At 43.3% G+C, this 25292-nt stretch overlaps 1 protein-coding gene across 1 annotated transcript in view; it reads right to left on the bottom strand.

The window, feature by feature from the left end:
* Window positions 1–1166: 1166 nt before the first annotated feature.
* LOC124788801 (peptidoglycan-recognition protein 1-like) overlaps window positions 1167–25292 on the bottom strand; it is a 66638-nt gene continuing 42512 nt past the window's right edge. The window contains exons 3-4 of the mRNA XM_047256083.1: window positions 11370–11714; window positions 1167–1438 (exon numbers count right to left, since the gene is read on the bottom strand). Coding sequence (XP_047112039.1) covers window positions 1167–1438; window positions 11370–11714 — 617 coding nt within the window. The remainder of the gene's footprint in view (window positions 1439–11369; window positions 11715–25292) is intronic.

The following is a 25292-nucleotide window of genomic DNA, read 5'->3' as shown; positions in this document are numbered from 1 at the left end:
CACACACACACAGATTGTAGGCTTCTAAAGCTATTGTTCAAGATTCCTCAACTGGAAACCTAAAAAAGTGGCTGTGGCGCCTTACACTTTAGAGGGTTTCAACTTTTTACTGTCATTTGTAGTTCGTGTTTCAATATCAAAATATGAGATAATAATTCCGATTATGTGTACGTATTTTGAGATATGCAAATAAAAGTGTTGCGAATTTTTCATGATTTCTGCCACCATCTCCCCTTAAATCTTCGGTTTATTAGATTCCTAGACAATCACTGTGCGATAATTTTGTAACGAATACAAAGTCTGCATTGACAGATACCGGGAGGATAAAAAGGTCCCCTCTTGCCCCCTCTGCGGATAGTGCTGTACTGCCTGGTTTCTATTTTAGTCATGGTAGTGATCTTTGACAAGGTGTCTTCCGGATTTAAGAACTATCAGTGAATGAGTAGGAACAGACAGTAGAACCAGTTTTACAATGCTTCACAAATCTTACCGAATTCAAAAGACAAATTTTCTCGTACGGGTTTCTCTACTCTACCAGTAAGTCTTACACTTCGCCCTATAACCCTATGTGGACTAAAACAGCCGGCTAAGATATATTTCAGATGAGAAATTTTGTTCTATTTTAAGAGTAACAACAGCCTGTGTTCAAACCGTAACTTATCGGTAAGTTCGGGATGGACAAAAATAGCATGTGCAGTGTTACACAACTTGATAAGTACGAGTATGTTACCAATGATGATTAACTATAAAGCAAATACGTCAACCATATTAATTTATTTATTGTAACAACAATACATGCTTGTGATACACGTATTTGCATGATCTGTTTCCAATACCTTTACATAAGCTTCCGTTACTGTAGTATACAATGTCTTTTGTTACATTTATATTATTAAACCAAGTGACATGTTCCAGGATCTAACACGTCTGTTCTGATCAAGGAACTCGTCAGTAATCATCAAGACACCCCAGTCGTGGGCAGCGTATGTATTTTCCATGTCACCCACAATTAAAATGTCCAGTTTCCGCGAATACACATGCATCCACTCTTCCTTACACTAGTGCAGTGTTGATATACTACATGGTCTCCAGCGACTTCGGACGAAGCACGGAGTCAGTTGTCAGCTGCTTCCATGAAGGTCTCGTCGACACAGGATGCAGCAGCTTCAGCGTCTGCTGAGCAGGCTGGAGTGTGGGTTCGTGCGCAGCCTGGAGCCAACTGGCGGATCGGGGCACTCCTCGTCTACACAGGGCTGAGGGTCGTCCGTCCAGTTGGGCAGCTGCGTCACCCAGGCGTACAGCTGGTCCCCCGGGCACAGCGTCGCCTTGACCTGCCGGTGGCCCAACACCAGGTACGAGTCGCTGACCTTACCCAGGGACACACCGCAGGCCATCATATTCTGCAGGGTCTCCAGAGCCGCGTCGTTTGGGAGCCGATCTGTACACATGTTATTGAAGTCGACCATTAGGAAAGACTGAAATTCTTTATGAGTCTTTCAACACATATTCGTGTGTCAAAGTAGTTTTTTATTGATGAACAAAACTGAAGAGAGTATTTTATCATATCGGCGCAGACTGACACTTCAATGCATAATCAATAGCGAACACGGACAAGAGCAGTTGAAACGAAGATTCGAAACCATTCATCGGTTTTGGAAAAGACTTCTTACTAGAATTCCGTCATGCAACTTATAAAATCATTTTTTCTTTTAATAATATGAATATTTATATATGTGTTTGGAGAGTGAGAGAGAGAGATTGATTTTTGATTGAGATTTTTGCTGTAAGTCATAACTGGTAACTGAATTTTGGTTGCTGCCTCCTTGAATGATCAGCTTCTGCATCAGTTGGTGAAGTATTGCAATTTGAAGGAAGTTATTGTTCTTTATGGTTTAAAATACGACTCTGTTAGTTACTTGGCCCTATTGCGGATAGCTTTGAGCCCAAGTTTTCGTAGCTTTTCATACCTAAGGGACCACTGTTGTAGTTATATAAGATCAAACTGCAATCTGCTTTTCGTGGGAAAAGGAGATTGCTTGGCACATAAATTTCCTTCAAACTACACGTCCTGCTACATCAAAATTGGTCAGTGGAGTTCAGCACCATACTGTTGTACAAGAACATAATCCAGTTACTGTAAATAAGAAATTATGAGAAGTTGTTACTTATTGAGTGTAAACTATAGAGAATGCATTTCTTTTCCTGTATTTTAGTGAACTTTGTACACTAACAATTCTATCGATTGATAGACGACGACGACAATTAAATTCACCGCCTTTTCCAAAAACAAGATATTTCTATTCTTCACTTCCAAAAAATGTGTATACATAAATGTTTGGCAACTCTTACATATACTTTGCTCGGTTTTATCAGTAAAATATAAGTTTTCATTAAATGTACCAATACGTTCTGAGCGACGTCCTAGCAACACGCCTCTTTTCACAAGATACAGATTAACAGTCCTCTTTTTTTAATAAATCCATACTCAAAGATTCACAACTACAATAGTTGCGGGGATTGCGCGCTAAAGAGTTTGTTGCTGTCCAGCTGCGCTTCACTTCACTTCTAGTACTTTATGAATCGCATTTACATTTACGGTATTCACATACATTACTGAGCTTCTCAGAATAAAATCAGACACAAGTTAGTTAAAAAAAGGGGCTGTGAGGTTCACATAACATCATAAACTGTCAGCTGTCAGACTTAAGGGGATTGTCAATTCATCACTTACAAATGCTTTACCATCACCTTGCCACCGTGCCTTCATGTTTATAACGTGTTTCATATAATATCACTGGACATATATTAGTCACTCCCTCAAGAGACCAAACTGGTCACTTTGGAGTGCTGTGGACTCTGTAGAACTTGCACCCAGGCGGTAACATGTGTGATGTTAGTAAAGTTTTATAAAAGCTCGAATTTCTATGCAAAATGCTATCAGTAGTTTCTACAACGAAACTCTCTCGAAACGCGGCAGAAATTACAGACAGTTTCTGGTCGTATGTGAGGCACACCAGTGGCAGCATAGAATCAACACCTTCACCGCGCGATAGTGACAATAATGTTACCCATGATAGTGCCACCAAAGCGAAGTTACTATTGACTGTTTTCCGAAATTCCTTCAGCAATCAAGGTGAAGTATATATTCCAGAATTAGAATCAAGAACGGCTGCCAACGTTAGGAATTTACAAGTAGATATCCTGTGTGTAGCGAAGCAACTCAAGTCACGTAATAACGGCAAGTCTTCCGAATCAGACTGTGTACCAGTTACATTCCTTTTACAGTATGCTGGTATATTAGTACCATACATAGCAATGATACATATTCACTTGCTAGACGAAAGATGCAAATCTACAGACTGGAAAGCTGCATAGGCCAAGACAACACTCTAGAAAGTAAATACGAGTAATCAGATGAATTATAGTCCCATACAATTTTCGTGGTTTGACAGTAGGGTTTCGAACATATACTGTCTTCAGAGATTACGAATTACTTCTATGAAAACGATCTGCAGACACAGCACGGATTCGGGAAACGTCGTTCTTGTGCGACACAGTTAGTTCGATATTCTCATGAAATAACGAGTGCTATCGACAGGGGATCTCAAACTGATACCGCATTTCTGTATTTTCAAAAGGATTTTGTTACCGTACGTCGCAATCGTCTTATAATCAAAGTGCGTGCCTATTTGAGTATAGTCTCAGTTGTGCTACTGCTTCCACGACTTCCAGTCAGAAAGGTCACGTTTCGTAGTAACTGACGGAAAACCATCGAATGAAAGTAAAATGATGCTTATCGTTTTCGAAGGAAGAGTTTTATATTGTTTAAGTCATTTTTGAGCTGTTTCTGATCTTCTGGTGACTTTACTTGACGGTAAATGGCAGTACCATCTGTAGAGGGCTTATAGCCCTCCGCTGTTCCTATACTATGCAAAAGATTTACGAGAGAATCTGAGCCGCGCTCGTTAACTGCAGATGGTACTGCCATTTACCGTCAAGTAAAGTCACCAGAAGATCAGAAACAACTCTAAAATGACTTATCAATACACTTGTTTGATGAAAAAAGTGTCTATTGAATCTAAATAATGAGAACTGTGAGGTCGTGAGTACTGAAAGGAATCCACTAAGTTTGGGTTCCACGAGAAATCACATAAAACTAAAGACTGTCAATTCAACTAAATACCGAAGCACTGTAACCACGCTTGCGCATATGAACCACCATTGGCTCCGTATTGTACTGAACTGGGACTCGAACCTTGATTTCTCGCTTTACAGGAGCGGTCGCCTTACCGCTTCGCCTACCTTTGCAGTAGTCACGACCAGACCATATCATCGTCCATATGTCACAAGCTCCACTCGTACGTTACGTATATTCCCGTCCAGGCGGCCATATTTATTGAGAGTCGGAAGCCTGGTATTGACAGATAAATACTGAATATCAGTGCCTTTGTTATTAAGATATACGATGCAATTATCCTTCGGACATGACGCAAGTCCGAACGAACAATGAATCGTACTTCTTAATAATACGGGCACTGCTATTTCTTAAATACAAAGGGATAACAATTACGAACAACTCAAATTGGAACGATCACATAGGTAATGCTGAGGGGAAGGTGAATCGCCATAGGCAGAACACTTAAGAAGACGCAAGAAATCCATTAAAGGAACTGCGTACATTACGTGGACATCGGCAAAGTTATGGGTGGGGTAGCTCGTTTCGTAACATCGCGAAATAGAGAAGACAGTGTCACGAACGTGAAAAGCGAGTTTGGATTGCAATCGTTAAAACATAGTCGTTTTTCGTTGCGGAGTAATCTTTTCACGGAATTTCAGTCACCAAATTTCTCCTCTAAATACGAAAATATTTTATTGTCGCCGACCTACATAGGGAGATATGAACATTATAATAAAAGAAAAGAAATCATTGATTGTATAGAAAGACCTGGATGTTAGTTTTTTCGGCTCCCTCTTAGAGAATAGTCACGTAGATGTAGAAGTTGTGTGCAGGTGTCAGTGGGTTGAATGAAACCAATGCAGTAAGATGTGCCGAACTGGAGACGTAGTAAAATACCAAAACAGGTATCGTGCTTGGACACGCCCATGACCACGCCGCGAATGAAGTCGTTGGAAGTGACATATCTATCAACGCAGACTGCTCAAAATGTCGACCAGAAATCGTGTACCTGTGCAGACTTGTAACACCGGTCAAAAACAACGGCTGTGGAAAGGTTCTAACGGACAGGCCCCAGAGACCAATGATACGCCTGTTCGATGATCATCGGTTTCAGACCCGCCAAGAAATGGTTCTATCAGTGAATCCAGTTCAGCCTCATCCCGTTCTTGACTGACTGTGAAGGGAGCAGCACGAATTGGAGTTTTTCAATACGGTACACTACGTGTCTCGTCGGTAGTCACTGCGCGATCTTCGTGGCTATCGGACGTGCGTGGGGTGCACTTGGCTACGGCAGTGCCTCTCTGCTGTTATTATTCTGGTATTCAGCAATAGAAATGGAATCGCTCGTTCACGAAGGGAGATTGAAGTTTACTAAGTTTAGTTTCACTTTTGGTTCTCATTAGTATTAGTATAAGAATGGTACAGGCATGCGTATTCAAATACAGAGATATGAAAACACGCATAATATGGCGCTGCGTTCCGTAACGCCTGTATAAGACATGTGTCTGGCGCAGTTGTTAGATCGGTTACTACCGCTACAATGGCAAGTTATCACGATTTAACTGTGTTTACACGTGATGCTATAGTCAGCGCACGAGCGTTGGCACCCAGCATCTCCGAAGTTGCAACGAAGTGGGGATTTTCCCGTGCGACCATTTCACGAGTGTACCGTGAATATCAGGAATCCGCTAAAACATCAGATCTCTGACATCGCTGCGGCCGGTAAAAGATCCTGCAAGGACAGGACCAATGACGACTTTCAACGTGACAGAAGTGTAACCCTTCTGCAAACTGCTGCAGATTTCAGTGCTGGGCCGTCAACAAGTGTTAGCGTGCGAACCATTCAACGAAACGTCATCGGTATGGGCTTTCGGAGCCGAAGGCCCACTCGTATATCCTTGCAGACTGCACGACATAAAGCTTTACGTCTCGCCTGGGCCCGCAACACAGACATTGAGCTGTTGGTGACTGGAAACATGGTGCCTGGTCGGACAAGTCTCGTTTCAATTTGTATCGAGCGGATAGACGTGTATCGGTATGAAGACCACCTTATGAATCCATTAACCCTGCATGTCCGCAGGTGGAGGTTCTGTAATTGTGTGGGGTGTGTGCAGTTGGAGTGATATGGGACCTCCTAGATACGACTCTGACAGGTGACACGTACGTAAGCATCCTGTCTGATCACCTGCATCCTTTCATGTTCATTGTTCATTCCGACGGACTTGGGCTATTCCAGAAGGGCAATGCAACACCCCACACGCCCAGAGTTGCTACAGGCTGGCACCACGAACGCTATTCTGAATTTAAACACTTCCGCTGGCCACCAACCTCTCCAGACGTGAACATTATTGAGCTTATCTTGGATGCCTTGCAACGTGCTCTTCAGAAGGGATCACCACTCCCTCGTCTCTTACGGATTTAGGGAGAGTCCTGCAGGATTCATGTAGTTCCGTCCAGCACTACTTCAGGCGTTAGTCAAGTCCATGCCACGTCTTGTTGCAGCACTTCTGCGTGCTCACGGGGGCCGTGCACGATATTAGGCAGGTGTACCGATTTCTTTGTCTCTTCAATGTGTAATGTGATTCGTGGTTATTTCAGAGTTAAAGAGACCATGGAGAAGATGTAGGTGAACTTGCATACAACTTAAGAATCAACACGTTGTGCGTGAAATCTAGTAATGAACAGTTGTGTAACTAGATCATAACAGTCAACGGATCTGCTGAATATGTTTAGAGTACTAATGAGGTAAGTACTGTCAACATTGCTTAAACCATGTTTGACGTTCGAACAGTGAAAGTTTACGTAAAATGCCGTTTGGAGAAGAATAAACTGTATCAAAACCGTGTTTTGTCGAAGTACGGAATCACCGTCTGCTGGTATGGAGACATGCATTTCAAATCAAGGGTGGAAGCATTTCCAAAATGGCATCTGTGGTTAAAGCATGGCGTGCAAGACGAAAACGCCCTATCCAAAACCGGCGCTGGTGCAACTGTGGCATACCACAGGCCTTAGATGACAGGGGTGAACGACAGCTGCAGAGATTTGTTCCGACGAGCAGATGTGTAACTGTTGAGCAGCTGACCACCCAACCACCGACAGTATCTTCTCAGCAACCGTTCAGCCAACATTGCTGCGTACCGACTTCCGCAACTGGTACGCACGTTGACCACGGATCATTGGAAACAGAGGCTGGAAGTTGCACACCACTATCGCAACTCTACGTCCACGGAGTCGCGACACGTGGGTTCTTGAGATGAATCTCGTTTTTTACTCTCTCCGACTGATAGCCTTTGGATCGCCACGAAGGTCCAGGACCGAGGAGGGAGAGAGCTATGATATGGGGAATGTTTGCGTGGCATTCTGTGCATAATCTCACCAATCTGGAAGTCATAATGGATAAATACAAGTATGCATTTATCCTGTTTTTCCTTGGCACGATGGCATCAACCAGCTTCTCATGATTCAGCAGAAACTAGTACAAATGGATACACGGTATTTAGTCAACACTCTTTAACAAAAGGCAAATGAAACCTGCCTTCAAGGATCAAGAATGATACAAGTGAAATAAACCACTAGGCGTTGCTAGGGTCGTGGTGTAATGAGGCAATTGTTTATTAACCATATAAGTGAGTTGACTAATTTCATCGTCTAAATTATTGCATCAGTGAAGAGTACATAAAATCTAGTGTATAATTTTACAAAAAGTACTTTTAAATACTAGTAGTAAGATGTAGTAATTACATTGAAGAACAGGTGGCGATTATCTATAGCTTTGTCTATTATTAAAAGTAAAATTTAATAAAGCGTGGAATAAATGAATAAGCACTGAACAACAAGAGATGGTTTAAACCAAAATTGCTCCCCGAGAGGCAAATTTTGAAAAAGCCATACATCAGAGTAACCAATTGTAAAACAGCCAATCAGATTACATTATAAACTAGTGTGAAATTAATAAATAACAATAATGTCAATGCACATTTGTTCTGCCTATCAGAATTGATTTACATTTCTACGTTACATATTCTCAATTCTATGGAATCATTTCTCATTCTTAAAGATTAAAAATTAAACGTGTTATGAAGCTTATGTTGGAGTTACATATATTGCATAATTCATGCCCGGTTCCTGTATTTTTCCCTTTCACTTCTATCTCCCCCTCCATTTCACTCCGACCCTCTCGTCTCCCAAAACCAATCTCCCCCCCCCTCTTTTATTGTTGAACCACTTACTAATTTACCATATGATACATATAATTCCAGCATGAGCTTCATTGTATGTCTATCTTTTAATCTTTAAGCATGAGCCCGGATTCCATGGAACTGAGAATATGTAATCTGATTTCATCGATTAGAAATAGTTTGTGAAAGCGTGTGACTGTCAAAACAATGCGTTTGTTAATAAATAACTTTCCTGCTACCAGTCATGATATTAGTTTCTTTATCTTTTACGCGACGTGTTTTGGGAAATGATTACCATTTCTCCGTGTACTGCTCCATTTTTTTTTGTACTGTTTTCGATGTGTGACGTTGTGTATTGTTCTTGTGACATTCTTGCAGTATATAAAAATGTGGAACTTTTTAGTTGATTATCGACATTTTGCTACCTGTTTTTCAAAATAATTACTGTACTTTACTAATAATATTTAAATATACTTTTTATGTACTCTTCACTGATGCAATTATTTGTACGATAGAATTGATTAAATTACTTATTTGGTTTGGAGGTTTATTCAACTTTTATCATTCTTGATCCTTCAAAGCAGTAGACTGTTTCCAGTTGCCTGAAGTTAAGAAATGTTGACTAACGTTTCTTGTATTTCTATTGATACCGGTTTTGTCTTTGTTTATAGCATTCAAAAAAGACGTAAGTCAAATCTCTTGAGGCACATTGGAACCAGCAGAAAAATGCTCCGATCTGACCACAAACAAGGTGAATTTCCTCCTCTTCGATAAAAGACTCTGCAAAATGGTGTAGCAGCTACCTCTTTCTACCTTCGTCACCACCTTCAAATATATTTCCAAATTTTGCCATGCTAACATATTCGCGCTCTTTTTAACATGCAGCTCACTTCTCACTCCCATAAGCTGCCCCCACTGTAACTCGCTCGCACTCACTAGTCCGTCATTGTTAATCTCACATACCCATCCAATCCCATCTGCCCATTATCACACTCATTCGGCCCAGCTCATTGTCATTATCTCTTGGTGGCTCTCTAGCTGTCTCTGTCTCCTCTGTCACAGCCTTTGTTCTGTCCTTCTATTACTGTCTCCTCTCACTGTGACTGCCTCCCTGCCTCTTGCGATTATCTCATTCATTCCATCCCTCTACTGCTGTCTCTTCTCAATATCTCTGTCTTCCACGTTGTCATTGTCATAGACCCTGTCTCACATTATCACTGGTTCTCACCCACTTTCACTTTTTCCTTCTCTTTATTCCTCTATTATGGCACTGTCTCGTCCACTCTTTTCCTGGTACTGTTTTCTCACTGCCCACTCTGTTCCACTGCCACTGAGTCCCTCTGTTTCTCTCACACTGCCATTGTTCCCTTCGCTCTTTCTATGCCACAACCACTGTCTAGTAGCTTCCAGTATTTATTACTCTCCGTCTCTTTTAGCCAATGCTACTATCTCTTCGCTATCAGCATAAAAAAGTGCCAATATGTTTGAATTTCAATACCTTTTGGAAAAAAATTTAAATGTGCTGAGAACGGTAGATTGAAGCATCTGGTACCCATTTTTCGGCCCCGGGTCTTTTAATAAACAGGTGCGTATTCACCTTTTTTGTGCTCCGATAGGAGCATTTTTTGTCCGGTTCCGTTCTATTCCCTATCACGGCAGAGCATGCCACTCATTGAAAAGAACTTGATGGGCTAGCTAAATTTTGATAGTTACCTTATATGAAGTTGAAATAACGCAAAACTAATTTTATATTTCAGAGCCAAAATTACGTGCGCAAAAGTTTCAGTACTGGAACGTGTGGTGATAACGGAGACACACTTTATATTATCTTTCTCCCAGCTACGTCACTTTATAAACTACGTTTTAGCCTCAGACAGAGTTTTACGTACGTTTTTTACGTGCACGAGTCGGGTAACTTTGAACCTCTGATGACCTCAGCAGTTTGGTCCCATAGGAACTTACCACAAATTTCCAATTCGAACCTCTGTACCTCGGAGACTGATGAAGATATCCATAAAATCTTCAAAGTTATTCGAGACCGGAAGCTTTCGAATATACCGTAAAAATTACAGCTACTTGGCGTGCGCAGCCACCTTGAAATCCGCGTTTGGGGTTTAATCCTCTGCTGATGACGAAAAAAAGAGTTTTTTCGGGTTTTCTCAGGAGCCGCCTATGAATTTAGTTAGGCATATGGGTCATTCATTCATTCATACATACATTCATTCATTCACGGGTATTCTCGTCAGTTTAATTAAATCACGATTTTATCATGGGTATACCCTTCACCAATCAATTTATTTACTTTTACTTTCATATTTTTCGTCTACATGTAGAGCAACATTGAACCTTTGTATCTGGGAAAGGGATAAAGAAATCAAAAAAATTTTCAAAGCTGTTCGAGATCGGGATTTAAGGAAGAGTTTTAGCCTTTTTGCTGTGCAAAGACATCTTCGAATCAACAGCTATGTCTGGGCCAGCTGGTGGCAGCGAAAATATACTAAAAAAACCTTTCTTGGGTTTTACAGAGGAACAGCCCATGAACTAATGGTACCTAAAGCCCACCATAGGATACATCAAAATCCAAAGGAACCAACCGATTTGCTCCTCTTGCCCAAGCAGAAGGAAGTATGCAGTACGTATATTTTGACCCTGTACTGTGGGATAGTGACACTAAAAAGATCCTTCAGTTCATTATATAAATAGTCCCTAGCCCAAGGGCTATCCACAATACTTGACACTACCGTTTTATCACCAATAGAATCCGAGGTACGAGCAACAGAAAATCTCATATATATGCGCAGCATTTCGGCACATATGGGTAAGCATGCCGTCTCTCATACAGGCCGATAATGATTATAAAATTGTGGCCAAGGCATCTCAAAATGTTGAAGCTTCAGGCTTGCATGTGGGTTAGAATGGACACACGAATTCGAGGGCCTGTTCAGACGTTACCAGACATTAAGAAAATGAATGTTATTTTGGGGGCCCGAGTACACTGCGGTTCGAGGACTCACCTGAGAAGTCTCCCATGACACAGATTCCGATGCTTTGCTGGTTGTAGCCCGGCGCGTGGGCCCCCCTGGCGTCCCAGCCTCGGCCCTCGTAGGCGTTGCCGTCCTCGCCCACCAAGAAGTTGTATCCGATGTCGTCCCAGCCATTTGTGTCCATGTGCAGGTCCTGGTAGGAGCGTACAATGGCCGCACACGCCTCCTCGTCGAAGCAGTACTCCTGCATGCCGCCGTGGTGGACCACCACGTATGGCACTGGCGAGATCGTCAGGTTCTCGTGAGGGACCAATGGCTCCCGAGCGCCCCACTCCTCGCGGCTGACGATGCGGGGGCACGGCGAGTCTTCAGCCACTGCGCACATCAGAGGACAGTTTAACACCTAACGCCATTTTTCTATCGATTTTCGTGATAACAAGCCAAATTATCATTGAAGATGTGCCAAAACCACGAACTGGATTGTAAAGTTCTAAGATGCAAGCCATTCCCTTATCAAAGAAATCCTCTCACCATTGGAATTAATCAAACAGATACTACACTGATGAGCCAAAACATCATGACCGTAGCCTACTGCGAGAGTGATGGTCTGATTCCCTGACAAGACCGAAGAGTACGATGCTGATGAAGGCAAAGATGTTTCAGAGCACACCGTTCAGCTCATGTGGCGCTTCGCACCCAGATGGCATTGTGGGACAGAGACAAATGGGAACGTTCTAGATCCGATATGGAATGCAAATGGGTAAAAAAACTGACTAGCAACTTCTACAAAGGGCACATTTTTATGGCTTGGTGATTGGAAAGAATAGTCTCAGAAACGACGAAGCTGGTCGGTGTTGGCAAGCTTCTGTCATATGCGTCAATGGAGAGTGGTTCAAGGATGGTGAAACCACAAGTAAATGAGAAGGTACTGGGAGAGTTTCCCAGTTCTGTAAACCAGGACAGGCGCTGATAAGCTAGAGACCTGATAATAGAGTATGATGCTGATGCAGGTACAGGTGTTTCAGACCACACAGTTCAGCTTGCATGGGCCTCCGCTACACACAACAGCAACATGTTCCCATGTTAACCTAAGGCATCACCAGGTCTGACTGCGAAAGTGTCGTCTCGTAGGATGAGTCACGTTTCTTGTTGCATCTGGTCGATGCTCGTGTCCAGATACAATGTCACCCAGTGGAACAGTGCCCAAAAAAATGTTCGAGTATCTGTGAATTCCTAAGTGACCAAACTACAGAGGTCATCGGCCCCTAGACTTACACACCACTTAAACTAACTTATGCTAAGAACAACACACACACCCACGCCCGAGGGAGGACTCGAACCTCCGGCGGGAGGGGCCGCTAAGTCCGTGACATGACGCCTCAAACCGCATGGTCACTCCGTGCGGTCAGCTGCCCGCAGCATGCACTCCTCCTTGGATGCAGACCGGTGGGAATTGTGCTATGTTATGGGGGACATTCAACTGGGCTTCCATGGGACCGGCAGTACTAATCGAAGGCGCCATGGCAGATGTGGACAATATGAACGTTATTACGAAATACCTTCATCCATTCATGCTTATATGTCTTCCTCGATGGTGATAGCATCTTGGAACAGCATAATTTTCTGTAGAAGATGACTATAATCGTGCTACAGTGGTTTGGATAGCTCATGTTGACGTTTTAATTACAAAATTCGTCTGGTTTAAATCTGATGGAAAACATCTGGGATACCTTCGGTTGCTATGTTCCAGAAGAAGCCGCTTGACCTGCAAGGTCCGGGTATTCACAGTGGGTTAGGTTATTGGTGCCTGCGAGGTCCAGTGTTAGCAGCGTCATTGAACCTTTTGAGAATATTTCTTGGAAGATGGGAAAGAAGCATATGTGTAAGTACACTCTGTGTGCATATCTGGGAGAGTCATCCTAGATGTAGAATGGGCCATTACAGACGAAATGAAGAGCACAGGGAGCAGTGAACTGTAGGTCGTAGCTCATGTCAGTACTAATGCTGTGTGCCGGTTTTGATTGGAAAAGATTCTCTCCACTTTCCGCCGGCTATCTGAAGTGGCAAGGAGTCAGTCATTCTAGCTTGCAAGAGGAATGCAGGGCCCACATCTGTATCATTACTGATGAGATCGATTGTGGATCTTTGTTACTGATATGGATGAAACGTTTGAATATGTGGCTCAGATGGCTCTGCGATTATGTATGCTGCAGATATCTTGACAAGCGTCTTAGGATGGCGACGTGTTTGGGATCCGCTTAATAGATCAGGCAACCGTTATACACAGGAAGCGGCTAAACGAGCAGTGGGGACTGTGTAAAGGGAACTAGGCGTTTATTTTTAAATTAGAGGGTCTCGGAAATGTAGAAACAAGGGTTTAGTCTCGAAGGAAGTCAAACGCAGGACAATGATCGACCTCAAAACTTTTGGTATTAAAAACTTAAATTACCGTAACTGTGATGTTGTGAGGTTCAAGTGCTCATAGAAGACAATGAAGCGGAAATCATTACATGTACTGAAACCTGGCTAAAGTCGGAGATAAGTTCTACTCAAATCTTTACCAAGGAGCAGATGCTCTTCAGAAACGACAGGTTAAATTATTTCCGTTAGAAATCATCTTGCAGTAAAATTGAAGCATATATTTACTGTGGTCTAGGGATAGTTTCATTTACTACTAATCAAAATATCATAGGTGCGATGTTCGAACGCAATGGCTGCTTAACTATTAAATAAAAATCATCAACAATGACGGCCGAAGACATCTGGCATAAATAGTCATCCTCACTCGGCCAACGGCCTTGTCCAAGATGGCGGAGGATCAGGTAGAGGTTCAGAGCACTCTCTTGCCCTTCTGGAGGCAAAGTGCCCCGAAAAGGCGGAAGAATCTGCAATGATCATCCGCATGATGACGCAGAAGGCATCAGAGACGCATAATGTGTATCCACAGGACATGTGGCCTGCAATTGGACAAAATGTCATTATCATCTCTATTGGCAAAAGATTTCGGGTTAGTCCCCCATTCGGATCTTCAGGAGCGGCCTGCCAAATGGGAGGTGACCATAAGAGAATGATGGAATAACCAATGTCGGAATAATAGTGGACGAATCGGAACACTGAGTGTCAGAAGTTAGAAAGAGATAGGAAAGCTACACTTTCTGAAAAGGGAAACGCAAAGGCTCAATCTAGATATACTGTGGGCTAGTGCTACGGAAAGAAGAGTCTAAGTCAGACGAACGTCGGGTAACACTACAGCAACATGAAACGGAATAACCGAAGTAGAGTTCGTTATGAATATTAAAGTAGGGACGAGAACAATTCAACGATGGGATTGTTCCCATCAGATTCGGTAGCAAACCAACGTCGACGACGGTAGTTAAGGCATACATTCCGGAGTCGCAAGTATAAGAGAAAAATGTAAAGATATTGAACGAGTAATTCAGTATGTAAAGCGAGATACAAATACAATGATAATGGGATTTTGGAACGCGGCTGTAGTGGAAAGTATAGAAGAAAGATTTACTAGAGAACAGAAGTTACGTAGTAATAATGGAAGAGGAGAGAGACTACTATCGAGTTTTACAATAAATTTCAGATGGTCATAGGGATTACTTTATTCGAGAATAACAGGAGGTGGAGCTCTACTTACAGAAAAGTCAGACGCACCGGAAGATTCCTTCTCGGTTACATCATGACCGGAAAGAGATTCAGAGATGTGTGCTGGAGTGTGAAGACGTAGCCATCTGCAGACATAGGCTCAGACAACAAGTTAGTAATGATGAGGAGTAGAAAGTATTTAGAGAATTACATGGAAAAATCAGCGTGGAAGACAGAAGGATAAGGAAGTATGAGAAATGATAAGTTGCGTTTGAAGTTCGAGAAGAATTTGGATATTGCGACAGGGAATATCACAGTTGGGCGTTCAGTTGAAGAGGAGAGGACATCTCTATCAGGGGAAATCATATGTCGGGCTGTCAGACACAGATACAGGAAAGGTGAAGCCGAAGAAATCTGGAATGACCAAAGAAATACTTCATCTGGCCAATCAAAGGAGGAAGTATAGAAATACTCAGCGAACGGCAGGACTAGAGCAATATAAATCACCTAGGAATGAAACAAATAGAAAGTGCAGACCAGACGAGGCGAAGTGGTTGCAGGACAAATGCGAAGAAATGGCAAAAGAAATAATCGTCAGAAGGACTGACTCAGCATATTGAAAAATCAAAACAACTATTAGTGAAATTGAAACCAAGGGTGTTAACATTAAGAGTGCATCGGGGATTCCACTGTTAAATACAGTGAGTGGATGGAAAGGACACCCTGAAGGTCTCTATGAGAGGGAGAACTTGTCAAATGACTTAACAGTAAAAGAAACTGGGGTCAATAAGGAAGACACAGGGAATCCAGTATTAGGATCAGAATTTAAAACAGCCCTGGAAGACTCGAGATCAAATAAAGCAAAAGGAATACAAAACATTCCATCGGAATTTCTAACGTAATAGGTGGGTAAAGACACCCAATCGACTCTTCTGCCGCGTGTTTAGAATCTATGAGACTGGCGACGTAACATCCGTCATTCTGAAAAATATCATCCACACAATTCTGAAAATTCACAATATGATCAAAAATATCCAGACATCCCCAAAAACATACGTTTTTCATATTAGGTGCATTGTGCTGATACCTACTGTCAGGTACTCCATATCAGCGACCTCAGTAGTCATTAGACATCGTGAGAGAGCAGAATGGGGCGCCCCGTGGATCTCACGGACATCGAACGTGGTCAGGTGATTGGGTGTCACTTGTATCATATATCTGTACGCGAGATTTCCAAGCTCCTAAACATTCCTAGGTCCACTGTTTCCGATGTGATAGTCAAGTGGAAACGTGAAGGGACACGTAGAGTACAAAAGCGAACAGGCCGACCTCGTCTGTTGATTGACAGAGACCGCCGACAGTTGAAGAGGGTCGTATTGTGTAATGGGCAGACATCTATCCAGATCATCACACAGGAATTCCAAGCTGCATTAGGATCCACTGTAAGTTCTATAACAGTTAGGTGGGAGGTGAGAAAACTTGGATTTCATGGTCGAGCGGCTGCTCATGAGCCACACATCACACCGGTAGCCAATCGACACTTCGCTTGGTGTAAGGAGCGTAAACATTGGACTATTGAACAGTGGAAAAACGTTGTGTGGAGTGACGACTCACGATACACAATGTGGCTATTCGATGGCAGGGTGTGGGTATGGCGAATGCTCGGTGAACATCTGCCAGAGTGTGTAGTGCCAATAGTAAAATTCGGAGGCGGTGGTGTTATGGCGTGGTCTTGTTTATCATGGAGGGAGCTTGCACGACTTGTTGTTTTGCGTGGCACTATCACATCACAGGCCTAGACTGATGTTTTAAGCACCTTCTTGCTTCCCGCTGTTGAAGATCCGTTGATGGTGATTGCATCTTTCAACACGATGGAGCACCTGTTCATAATGCACAGCCTGTGGCGGAGTGGTTACACGACAATCACGCCCCTGTAATGGACTGGCCTGCACTGAGTCCTGATCTGAATCCTACAGAACACCTTTGGGATGTTTTGGAACGTTGACTTCGTCCCAGCCGGCCGCGGTGGCCGAGCGGTTCTAGGCGCTACAGTCTGGAACCGCGCGATCGCTACTGTGGCAGGTTCGAATCCTGCCTCGGGCATGGATGTGTGTGATGTCTTTAGATTAATTAGGTTTAAGTAGTTCAAGTTCTAGGGGACTGATGGCCTTAGAAGTTAAGTCCCATAGTGCTCAGAGACATTTGAACCATTTGACTTCGTCCCAGGCCTTACCGACCAACATCTATTCCTCTCCTCAGTGCAGCACTCCGTGAAGAATGGGCTGCCATTGCCCAAGAAATTTCCCAGCACCTGATTGAACGTATGCATGCGAGAGTGGAAGCTGTCATCAAGGCTAAGGTTGCGCCAACACCATATTGAATTCCAGCATTACCGATGGAGGGCGCCACGAACTTGTAAGATATTTTCAGCCAGGTGTCCGGATACTTCTGATCACATAGTCTAGCAAGTGTGGACAGCCGCTAAAACTATCGAACCTCAGCTTAAAATATAGTGCATCCAAGTTTCTGACAGGAATAACTAATAGACTAATGTAAAGGAAACTGAGGATCTGTAAGATGACAGTCAGTTTGGTTTTGGGAGAGATAAAGGCACCAGAGAGACAGTTGTGAATTTGCGCCTGATAATGGAAGCACGACTCAGGAAAAATCGGTGCCCTAATAGGATGTGTCGATCCAGAAAAACTTTTCGACAAAGTGAAATTCCTCGAGATGCTCGATTTTCTGACAAAAGTAGGAGTAAGTTGCTGGAAAAATACAATATATACAAGAAACAAGAGGGAATAGTAAAGCTGGACGACGAAGACCGAAGTGCTCGCATTAAAAAGAGTGTAAGATAGGGAAGCCATCACTCTCCCCCATTCTTCAGTCTACACATCTCAGAAACAGTGACGGATATAAAAGGAAGAGTCTAGAGTGGTATTAAAATTCAGGATGAAATCAAATCAGTGATAAGATTCGTTGATGAAATTGCTATTCTTAGTAAAAAGAAAAAGAACTTAGACGATGAGTTGAGTGGAATGAACAGGTACAGAATGTGGATTAAGAGTAAACCGGAAAAATATAAAAGAGATGAGAAATAGCTAAATGACAATAGCGAGGAGCTTAACATAAGAAATTGATAGTAACGATGTATACGAAGGAATTCTGATACTTTGGAAGTAAAAGAACTCATGTCGTACGATGCAAGGAGGACATAAAAAGCAGATTACCACGGGAAAAGGAGATATTCCTGGCAAGAAAAGCCCATTGATATCAAACATTGGCCCTAATTTAATGAAGAAGAACTTGAACAAAAGAGCATCCAAGCGTCTGATATGTGGCGCTGCAGAAGAATGTTGAAAATCAGATGGACTGATAAGATTAGGATGAAGAGGTTCTCCGCGCAATCGGCGAAGAGAGTGACATACGGGAAACACTGACAAGACACGGACAGGGTGATAGGACATGTGTTAAGGCATCAGGAAATTATCTCCGTGGTACTAGAGAAAACTGGAGGGTCAAAGCTGTAGGAGAAGACATAGACCCAGCAAATAGGTGGTGGTGGTGGTGGTTAGTGTTTAACGTCCCGTCGACAACGAGGTCATTAGAGACGGAACGCAAGCTCGGGTTAGGGAAGGATTGGGAAGAAAATCGGCCGTGCCCTTTCAAAGGAACCATCCCGGCATTTGCCTGAAACGATTTAGGGAAAACACGGAAAACCTAAATCAGGATGGTCGGAGACGGGATTGAACCGTCGTCCTCCCGAATGCGAGTCCAGCCCAGCAAATAATTGAGAACGTAAAGAGCAAGTGCTACTCTGAAATTAAGAGGTTGGCGCAGGAGAGAACATCGTGGCGGGCCGCATCAAACCAGTCAGACTAAAAAAAACGTTCCTGTTTGTTAGTATGCGTAGACAATATACTCGACAAACGGAATAAATTAATAATCGATTCCTTTTACCGATGCCCTACTTAGATGACACAGTTGATTAGAGGTTCAAGGAAAATTTGTGTCTCATTTCAGTTGGAGATGACTACTATCACTTCCCGTATGTCGGTGAAAATATGTGTTTAGTGACAGTGGTAGCTATAAAACATCGTCCGAATTTGTACTAGACGCTTTCTCTGATAACTGTTTTGATCAATTAGTTCAGGAGTCTACACGTAGTGTAAAATTTTCTCATAATATACTAGACCTCTCAGGATCAACAATGTTGAGCAACTAAAGAACATCATGACACGTAAAGGGACTAGTGATCAGATGATTATTGTAGCAGGACTGAAAACCGTAGCATCGACAGCCACAAAAAATAAACGAAAAAGTAAATCTATTTAGAAAAGCTGATAGGTGTTTAAGTGAGGCTGTGGAATGGCTGTGCGACCAAGTAGCTGTGATGTTACATACCCTAATTTATGTTGAAATAATTTTTGCGAGTACAAACTACTGGCTTTAGCGTTTCACATAACTTAGATTGTTTGACTGTATACTGGTCAGCCAAAACATTATGATCTCTGTCCACCTCAACGTTGGATGCCGCCTGGTGAAAATGGGGAAATCCATTGAGATAAACAACTTTGATAAAGGGCAGATTATTATTGCGCAGAGCCTGTGAACGAGTTTGTCGAAAACTGTGAAGCTGTTGTGAGTAACTACGGAAAGAGGTAGGACAGTGAAACTACCACTAGGCGATAAATGGTTGGACGTCCACGACTCTTCACAGAACGTGGAGTTCGGAGGCTCGTCTGCTCTCTAAAGTAGGATGGACGGTGATCTGTGGCATCTCTGCCGAAAGAGCGCAATGCTGGTGCACGCACAAGCATATCGGAGCACACTGTTCACCGTACGTTGTGGACCATGGAGCTCCACAGCAGACCACCACTATGTGTTCACACGTTGACCCAACGATATCGTCAATTACAATTGCCGTGCATCCGGGACCATCGGGTTTCGACCGTCGATCAATGAGAGCTTGTCGGGTCTTTGGGTGGATCACGTTTTTGCTACACTAGGTGGATGGTCGTCTCCACAAACGCCATCATCGAAATGAACGGTGGCTGGAAACGCACAGCGCGCCACAGCCGCTGGTTGATGAGAGCTGGACTATGCTATGGGAGACATTCGCCTGCGCTTGCACCGAACCTATGATAGTAATCGAAGACGCGCTGACACCTGAGAACCGCCTGCACCCCTTCAAGGTCGATGTATTTCCCGGCTGCGATTTCGTCATTCAGCAGTATAATTGTCCTTATCTCGGAGCCAGAACTGTGCTACAGTGGTTTGAAGAGAATTACAGTGAACTCACGTTGATGTCCTGGCGAGCAAATTCGCGTTGTGTATATCCAATGGAACCCATCGGGATCGCTATCGGGCACCATCACCTCGTACGCAAATCAGCGGCCCGTTATTTACGTGTATTATATGACTTGTGCGTAGACATCTAATTCCACGTACCTCAAAAACCTAACAACAAACTGTCTGATCCCTGATACAGAGAACCAGTGATGTATTTCGACTTTATTCCGAAGATGCAGAAACAAGGTGTTAAGCAAGTGATCATAATAATGTGGTTCATCAGTGTATCTCCAGTGTTTGATGTTGCGCTACCATACGAACTTCGGATTTGCTTATAGGGTTTGATGCAGGTATGAGCTCTTATTTTTGCTGTAGTTGATACTAATAATGTTGTGTTTTCAGGCCAACGAACTTTATTTTTATGCCGTGATTGATAGCTAGAAACTGTATTTTCAGTCTCTGAAACGTGTAAGATATCTGTTGAACTAGCCTTAAAGTGAATGAAATAATTATCGTAATATTCAGATACTCTGAGCCAATGACATTACACGTACCTGTCCTGTATCCCTAATTAATTACACATGGTATTCGGAAGTTCCTAGTACAAACTTCTGTGACTTATATACGGAAGTGAGTATATAATATGCTGAATATGAACCCAGGTCCGGAAATTTACCATTTCCGTGTTACAGCCGTTTGAAAACATGTTTGCTAAGTAGGTATGCAACATGGTCGTCATGGTGGGAGATGGTTACGTCGGATCGGCTGATATCATTTGTCGTCCATCCTACCTCTCTGACCTGATTCGAATCCCATTCACGTTTCTGTGAGTGTTGGAGCAACATGGTTAAGTTCACGTTTGCAGAATACACTGACATGATCCTTCTGAATAGCGAAGCTCACGGTAATGGAAGAGCTGCTCGACGCCTTTATCAAGATAGTTCTTCACAACTTCCGACTCCATCGCATAACCTTTTCGCCACAGTTACGCAACTGATTCGAGGAAGGGTGCTTTCACCGTTACCAGTCGTGAGTGTGATGCTCCACGGAGATGCCGCACATCCGATTGGGAAGTAGCCGTAATCATCATGTTCAGAACCCGTCAACGAGTACACGAACAGTTTCTTTCGCTACTAATGAATCAAAATGCATAATCAATTATTTGTAAAAGTGGCTGCGTTACCAACATGTTTTCAAATGCTTGTATCACGGAAACGGTTCGCTTCGGGGCATATATTCGAATTCAAAATATTATTTAATCATTGTCCTCTACAAGTCTTGGAAGTTTGAAACTGGAATTTGCGAACACACTGTATACATGAATTTTATGTTTCAACCTTTATTACGTCTGTCTAGCGTAAGTTCAGTGATGTAATGACGACACACCATCCACGTATCACTACATGAATCATTACTCTGCTTACTTTAGAACCTGGAGAATGATTTGATGCAGAACGAAGTCCTATTTATCTTGCTGCGCACTGCGATGTATTTTGTCGCGTTGTATTACAAGGTCACACGGTCGCCAATCATCCGACTTATTGCTATCCAACAGAGAACTCTGCACCTGCATATAGTTCTTCAAACACCGAAAGTGAGAACAATAAGCACAGAGTCAGCTACGGAGGCAGTTTTATATAAAACATATCTCATTTTTCAATTTATTATCAGTCATTTTCATTCCCGCCGCAGCTCATGTAGTATTTCCTCCTGTACTACAGTTAATAATTCACCTTGCATCCATAATTTCATGTCAACGTCATTAATCCTACAGGACATACCAAATCATTTTAATTATTTAATTGTATCATTCGCTGACTGGTCTGTATGGAATTAATTGAAGTAACAAATGACTGGGCTTTAAAGCGACGGTGCACACCCGGCGTCTCTGATAACCAGTCAAGGCAACAAATTATAACATGCATTGCCCACAGCGATAGTAGCCTGCTAAAAAAACTGTATTTGTAGCTTTTGCACCGTTTAAGAAACATACGACAGCATTACCGAGCAGATTAAGATCAATGGATAACAAAATACAACTAGACGCAGATTCGAAGTCTGGAAGTCGAGTGTAGTAACAGCGGAAAACTCTTCAGCTCCTTTAAATGGCTCATGATATTTTCTGTAATCCACTTCCACTCCTCAAGACCTGTTCAGAAACACATCACAAACATCATTCATGCATGTATTGGAAGGTGCATATACTATGATAAATGGCAGTTTGTTTGAAATGTTTGCCAATATGAGCGTCTTGAGATGCCTGATGCCTGAACACATGCGTGATATGTACTGCTTTTTCTTTTTTTTTTAAAAAAAAAAAAAAAGATCTTTACTTCCGTAACAAAACTAATTATACATGTTAACCCACCTCCTAACATGATTAGTGGGTCATAAAGTGATAACATAAATTGGATTACAATGCAGTTTTTACTTACAGTTATGTTAGTGAGCTACAGTTTAAACTACTACAGTGTGTTAGTTTTCTACAACAATGGGCAGTTTGATTTAACCTACTTGTTAATTAATTAATCTAGATTGACTACTACCTGCACCGTCACAGGTGTGGCAGTAAAGTACAAACCTACTTAAAATAGCCAGGCTCCACGAGCTAAACCCGAGGAGCATGCCCCTGGCATTGGGCTGGCCGAAGTTAGTATTCGCTGCAGTTTCCTAAATTAATATGCTAAATCTAAGTCCTACAATAAACTAACTTAGCCCACGTCATATCCGATGCTTTTGTCATAATCGCTGGTGTTGACCCCATCCCCCATAGTCCCGTACGTGGCGGTTTCGAACTATGATGGAAGTCGGCCATTCCACGCACAGGCGGTATGGGAATGGGATCTGGTCTTAATCGGTCGATCTATGAGTTGGTACCTATTCTTGGTCCCTCAGGTATTCTGCTAACACTTTCCGTGGTACCCCATCTGCCAGTGCATTCAGAGTGTGAAAAGTGCCTTCTTGTCTGAGCAGATGGTATGTGTCGTTGTTCGGAAGTCTGTCTCGGAGTGTTGTCGCGACATCATTGAAGAGAGGGCACTCGAAAACGACATGGTCGGGAGATCCCTCTGCCGCTCCACAGTCACACTCGGGGGTTGCCCTTTTCCCAAACCGACATAAATATGTCGGATAGGGTCCATGACCAGTGAGAAAGTGAATGAGTCCTCGCGTAGGTTCGAAATATTTCATTCCCCCAGGCTCTTTTACGTCTGGTAAGAACTGGAAGGTTCTTCTCCCAGTTTCTTCTTCTTCCCAAGCCCTCTGCCAAAGTTCCTCCCGTTTCGTATTTCTCTCTTATCCTCCATCCCCACACCCATGATCTATATTATTTTCTCCCTGTTCCCCTTTTTGGCCCAGTACCACGCCGCTTGTTCACGTATTTTGATGTCTAACGGGCAGAGCCCCATTATGACTAACAGAGCTCCCCCCGGAGTTGTTCTGTAGGCCCCCACAGATTTCAAAATCATGCTTCTCTGGACCCTTCTCACTGTCATGGCGGGCACGACCCTCGTGAGCCTGTGCGCCCAGACTCCCGAGCCGTAACCCACTACTGTGATAAAGTTTTATGAGATGAGGAGGGAGATGAAATCTTTTATGTCCAATGGAGATGAGGTTGTTTAGTAGTTGGAGAGCTCTCTGGGTTACGGTGTCTATGTGTTTCCCGAATTTCCATCTCTCGTCAGTTATGACTCCCAAGTATCTCGTCTCCCGTCGCCGAAGAACTGGTGAGCTATCGATTCTAACAGTAGGGTCGAAATATTTCATACCCCCAGGCTCTTTTACGTCTGGTGAGAACTGGAAGGTTCTTCTCCCAGTTTCTTCTTCTTCCCAAGCCCTCTGCCAAAGTTCCTCCCGTTTCGTATTTCTCTCTTATCCTCCATCCCCACACCCATGATCTCTATTATTTTCTCCCTGTTCCCCTTTTTGGCCCAGTACCACGCCGCTTGTTCACGTATTTTGATGTCTAACGGGAGGAGCCCCATTATGACTAACAGATAAACTTTTATGAGATGAGGAGGGAGATGAAATCTTTTATGTCCAATGGAGATGAGGTTGTTTAGTAGTTGGAGAGCTCTCTGGGTTACGGTGTCTAGAAGCAGATATGTAGACTTACTCGGAGATATTGTCTTTTTTGTATTTTGGCACCATTGGTGCAGTTTCTCTATGGCCCTTTCGATCTTTGGTTCTATGTCTTCTCGGCTGCGACCGCCGACCAGCAGGAGGAGGTCATCTGCGTAGGCTATCACCTCTAGCACTTTTTCACTTTGCTGTAGGCTGTCTAATAACGGTTCCATATGGACGTCCCAGAAAAGGGGTCCCAAGACGGAGCCTTGGGGTCATCCTTTGCTTTCCCAATTCTCCCGCTAGGGGATGATAGCCATACCTCTCGATCCTTACAATAGCTCCTCAGACACCCATATAGCGGCCCTGGACTCTCTCTTCCGCAGACAGGAGAAGACCGAAGGCCACCATAGGATGCCAACTACGTACTTATGCGGGGTTGAGCCACAGCCCTCAGCCGCCAGAGCGATAGCATCAGATGCCGACCGCCCCAGCCTGAAGCCGAACTTCCTGCCGCTCATCCCGCACAGCACCCGGTGAGCCGTCAACCTGTCAGCCAACAGTTTTTCCAGTAGCTTCCCAAACGGGTCCAATAGGCAAATCGGCTTGTATGATTTAACTTCGGTCGGGTCTTTTTCTGGTCCTTTTTTTTAATTATTACCACGTTTGCGGTTTTCCACTTCTTGGGAAACTTTCTTTGTCTTAGGCACTCCTTAAAGAGATGAGTTAGTGGCGCAATTAACTGTGGTGCCAGGAACTGCACCACCTCAACCACAATGCCATCCGGTCCTGGAGCTTTCCCTCTTTTTAAGGATCTTATATGTGCAGCCACCTCTTATTCCAAATAGGGGTAGACTGCCATCTCGTTGTTGTATTCGTCTAGGTCCGTATTTCGCAGTTGCTTCTGACCTTCGGTTTCTCCATCCGCACTGTCGTCAGGCAGCAGGGACCGGAGGAGGACCTCTGCAGTCTCCTGCCAAGATTCCGTCATCCTGTCCCCCAGCC

Source organism: Schistocerca piceifrons, chromosome 3 (genome assembly GCF_021461385.2).
Source record: "Schistocerca piceifrons isolate TAMUIC-IGC-003096 chromosome 3, iqSchPice1.1, whole genome shotgun sequence".
Classification (NCBI taxonomy): domain Eukaryota; kingdom Metazoa; phylum Arthropoda; class Insecta; order Orthoptera; family Acrididae; genus Schistocerca; species Schistocerca piceifrons.
Note: the sequence above shows the minus strand (reverse complement) of the source record. Positions and strands in the feature narration are given on the sequence as shown.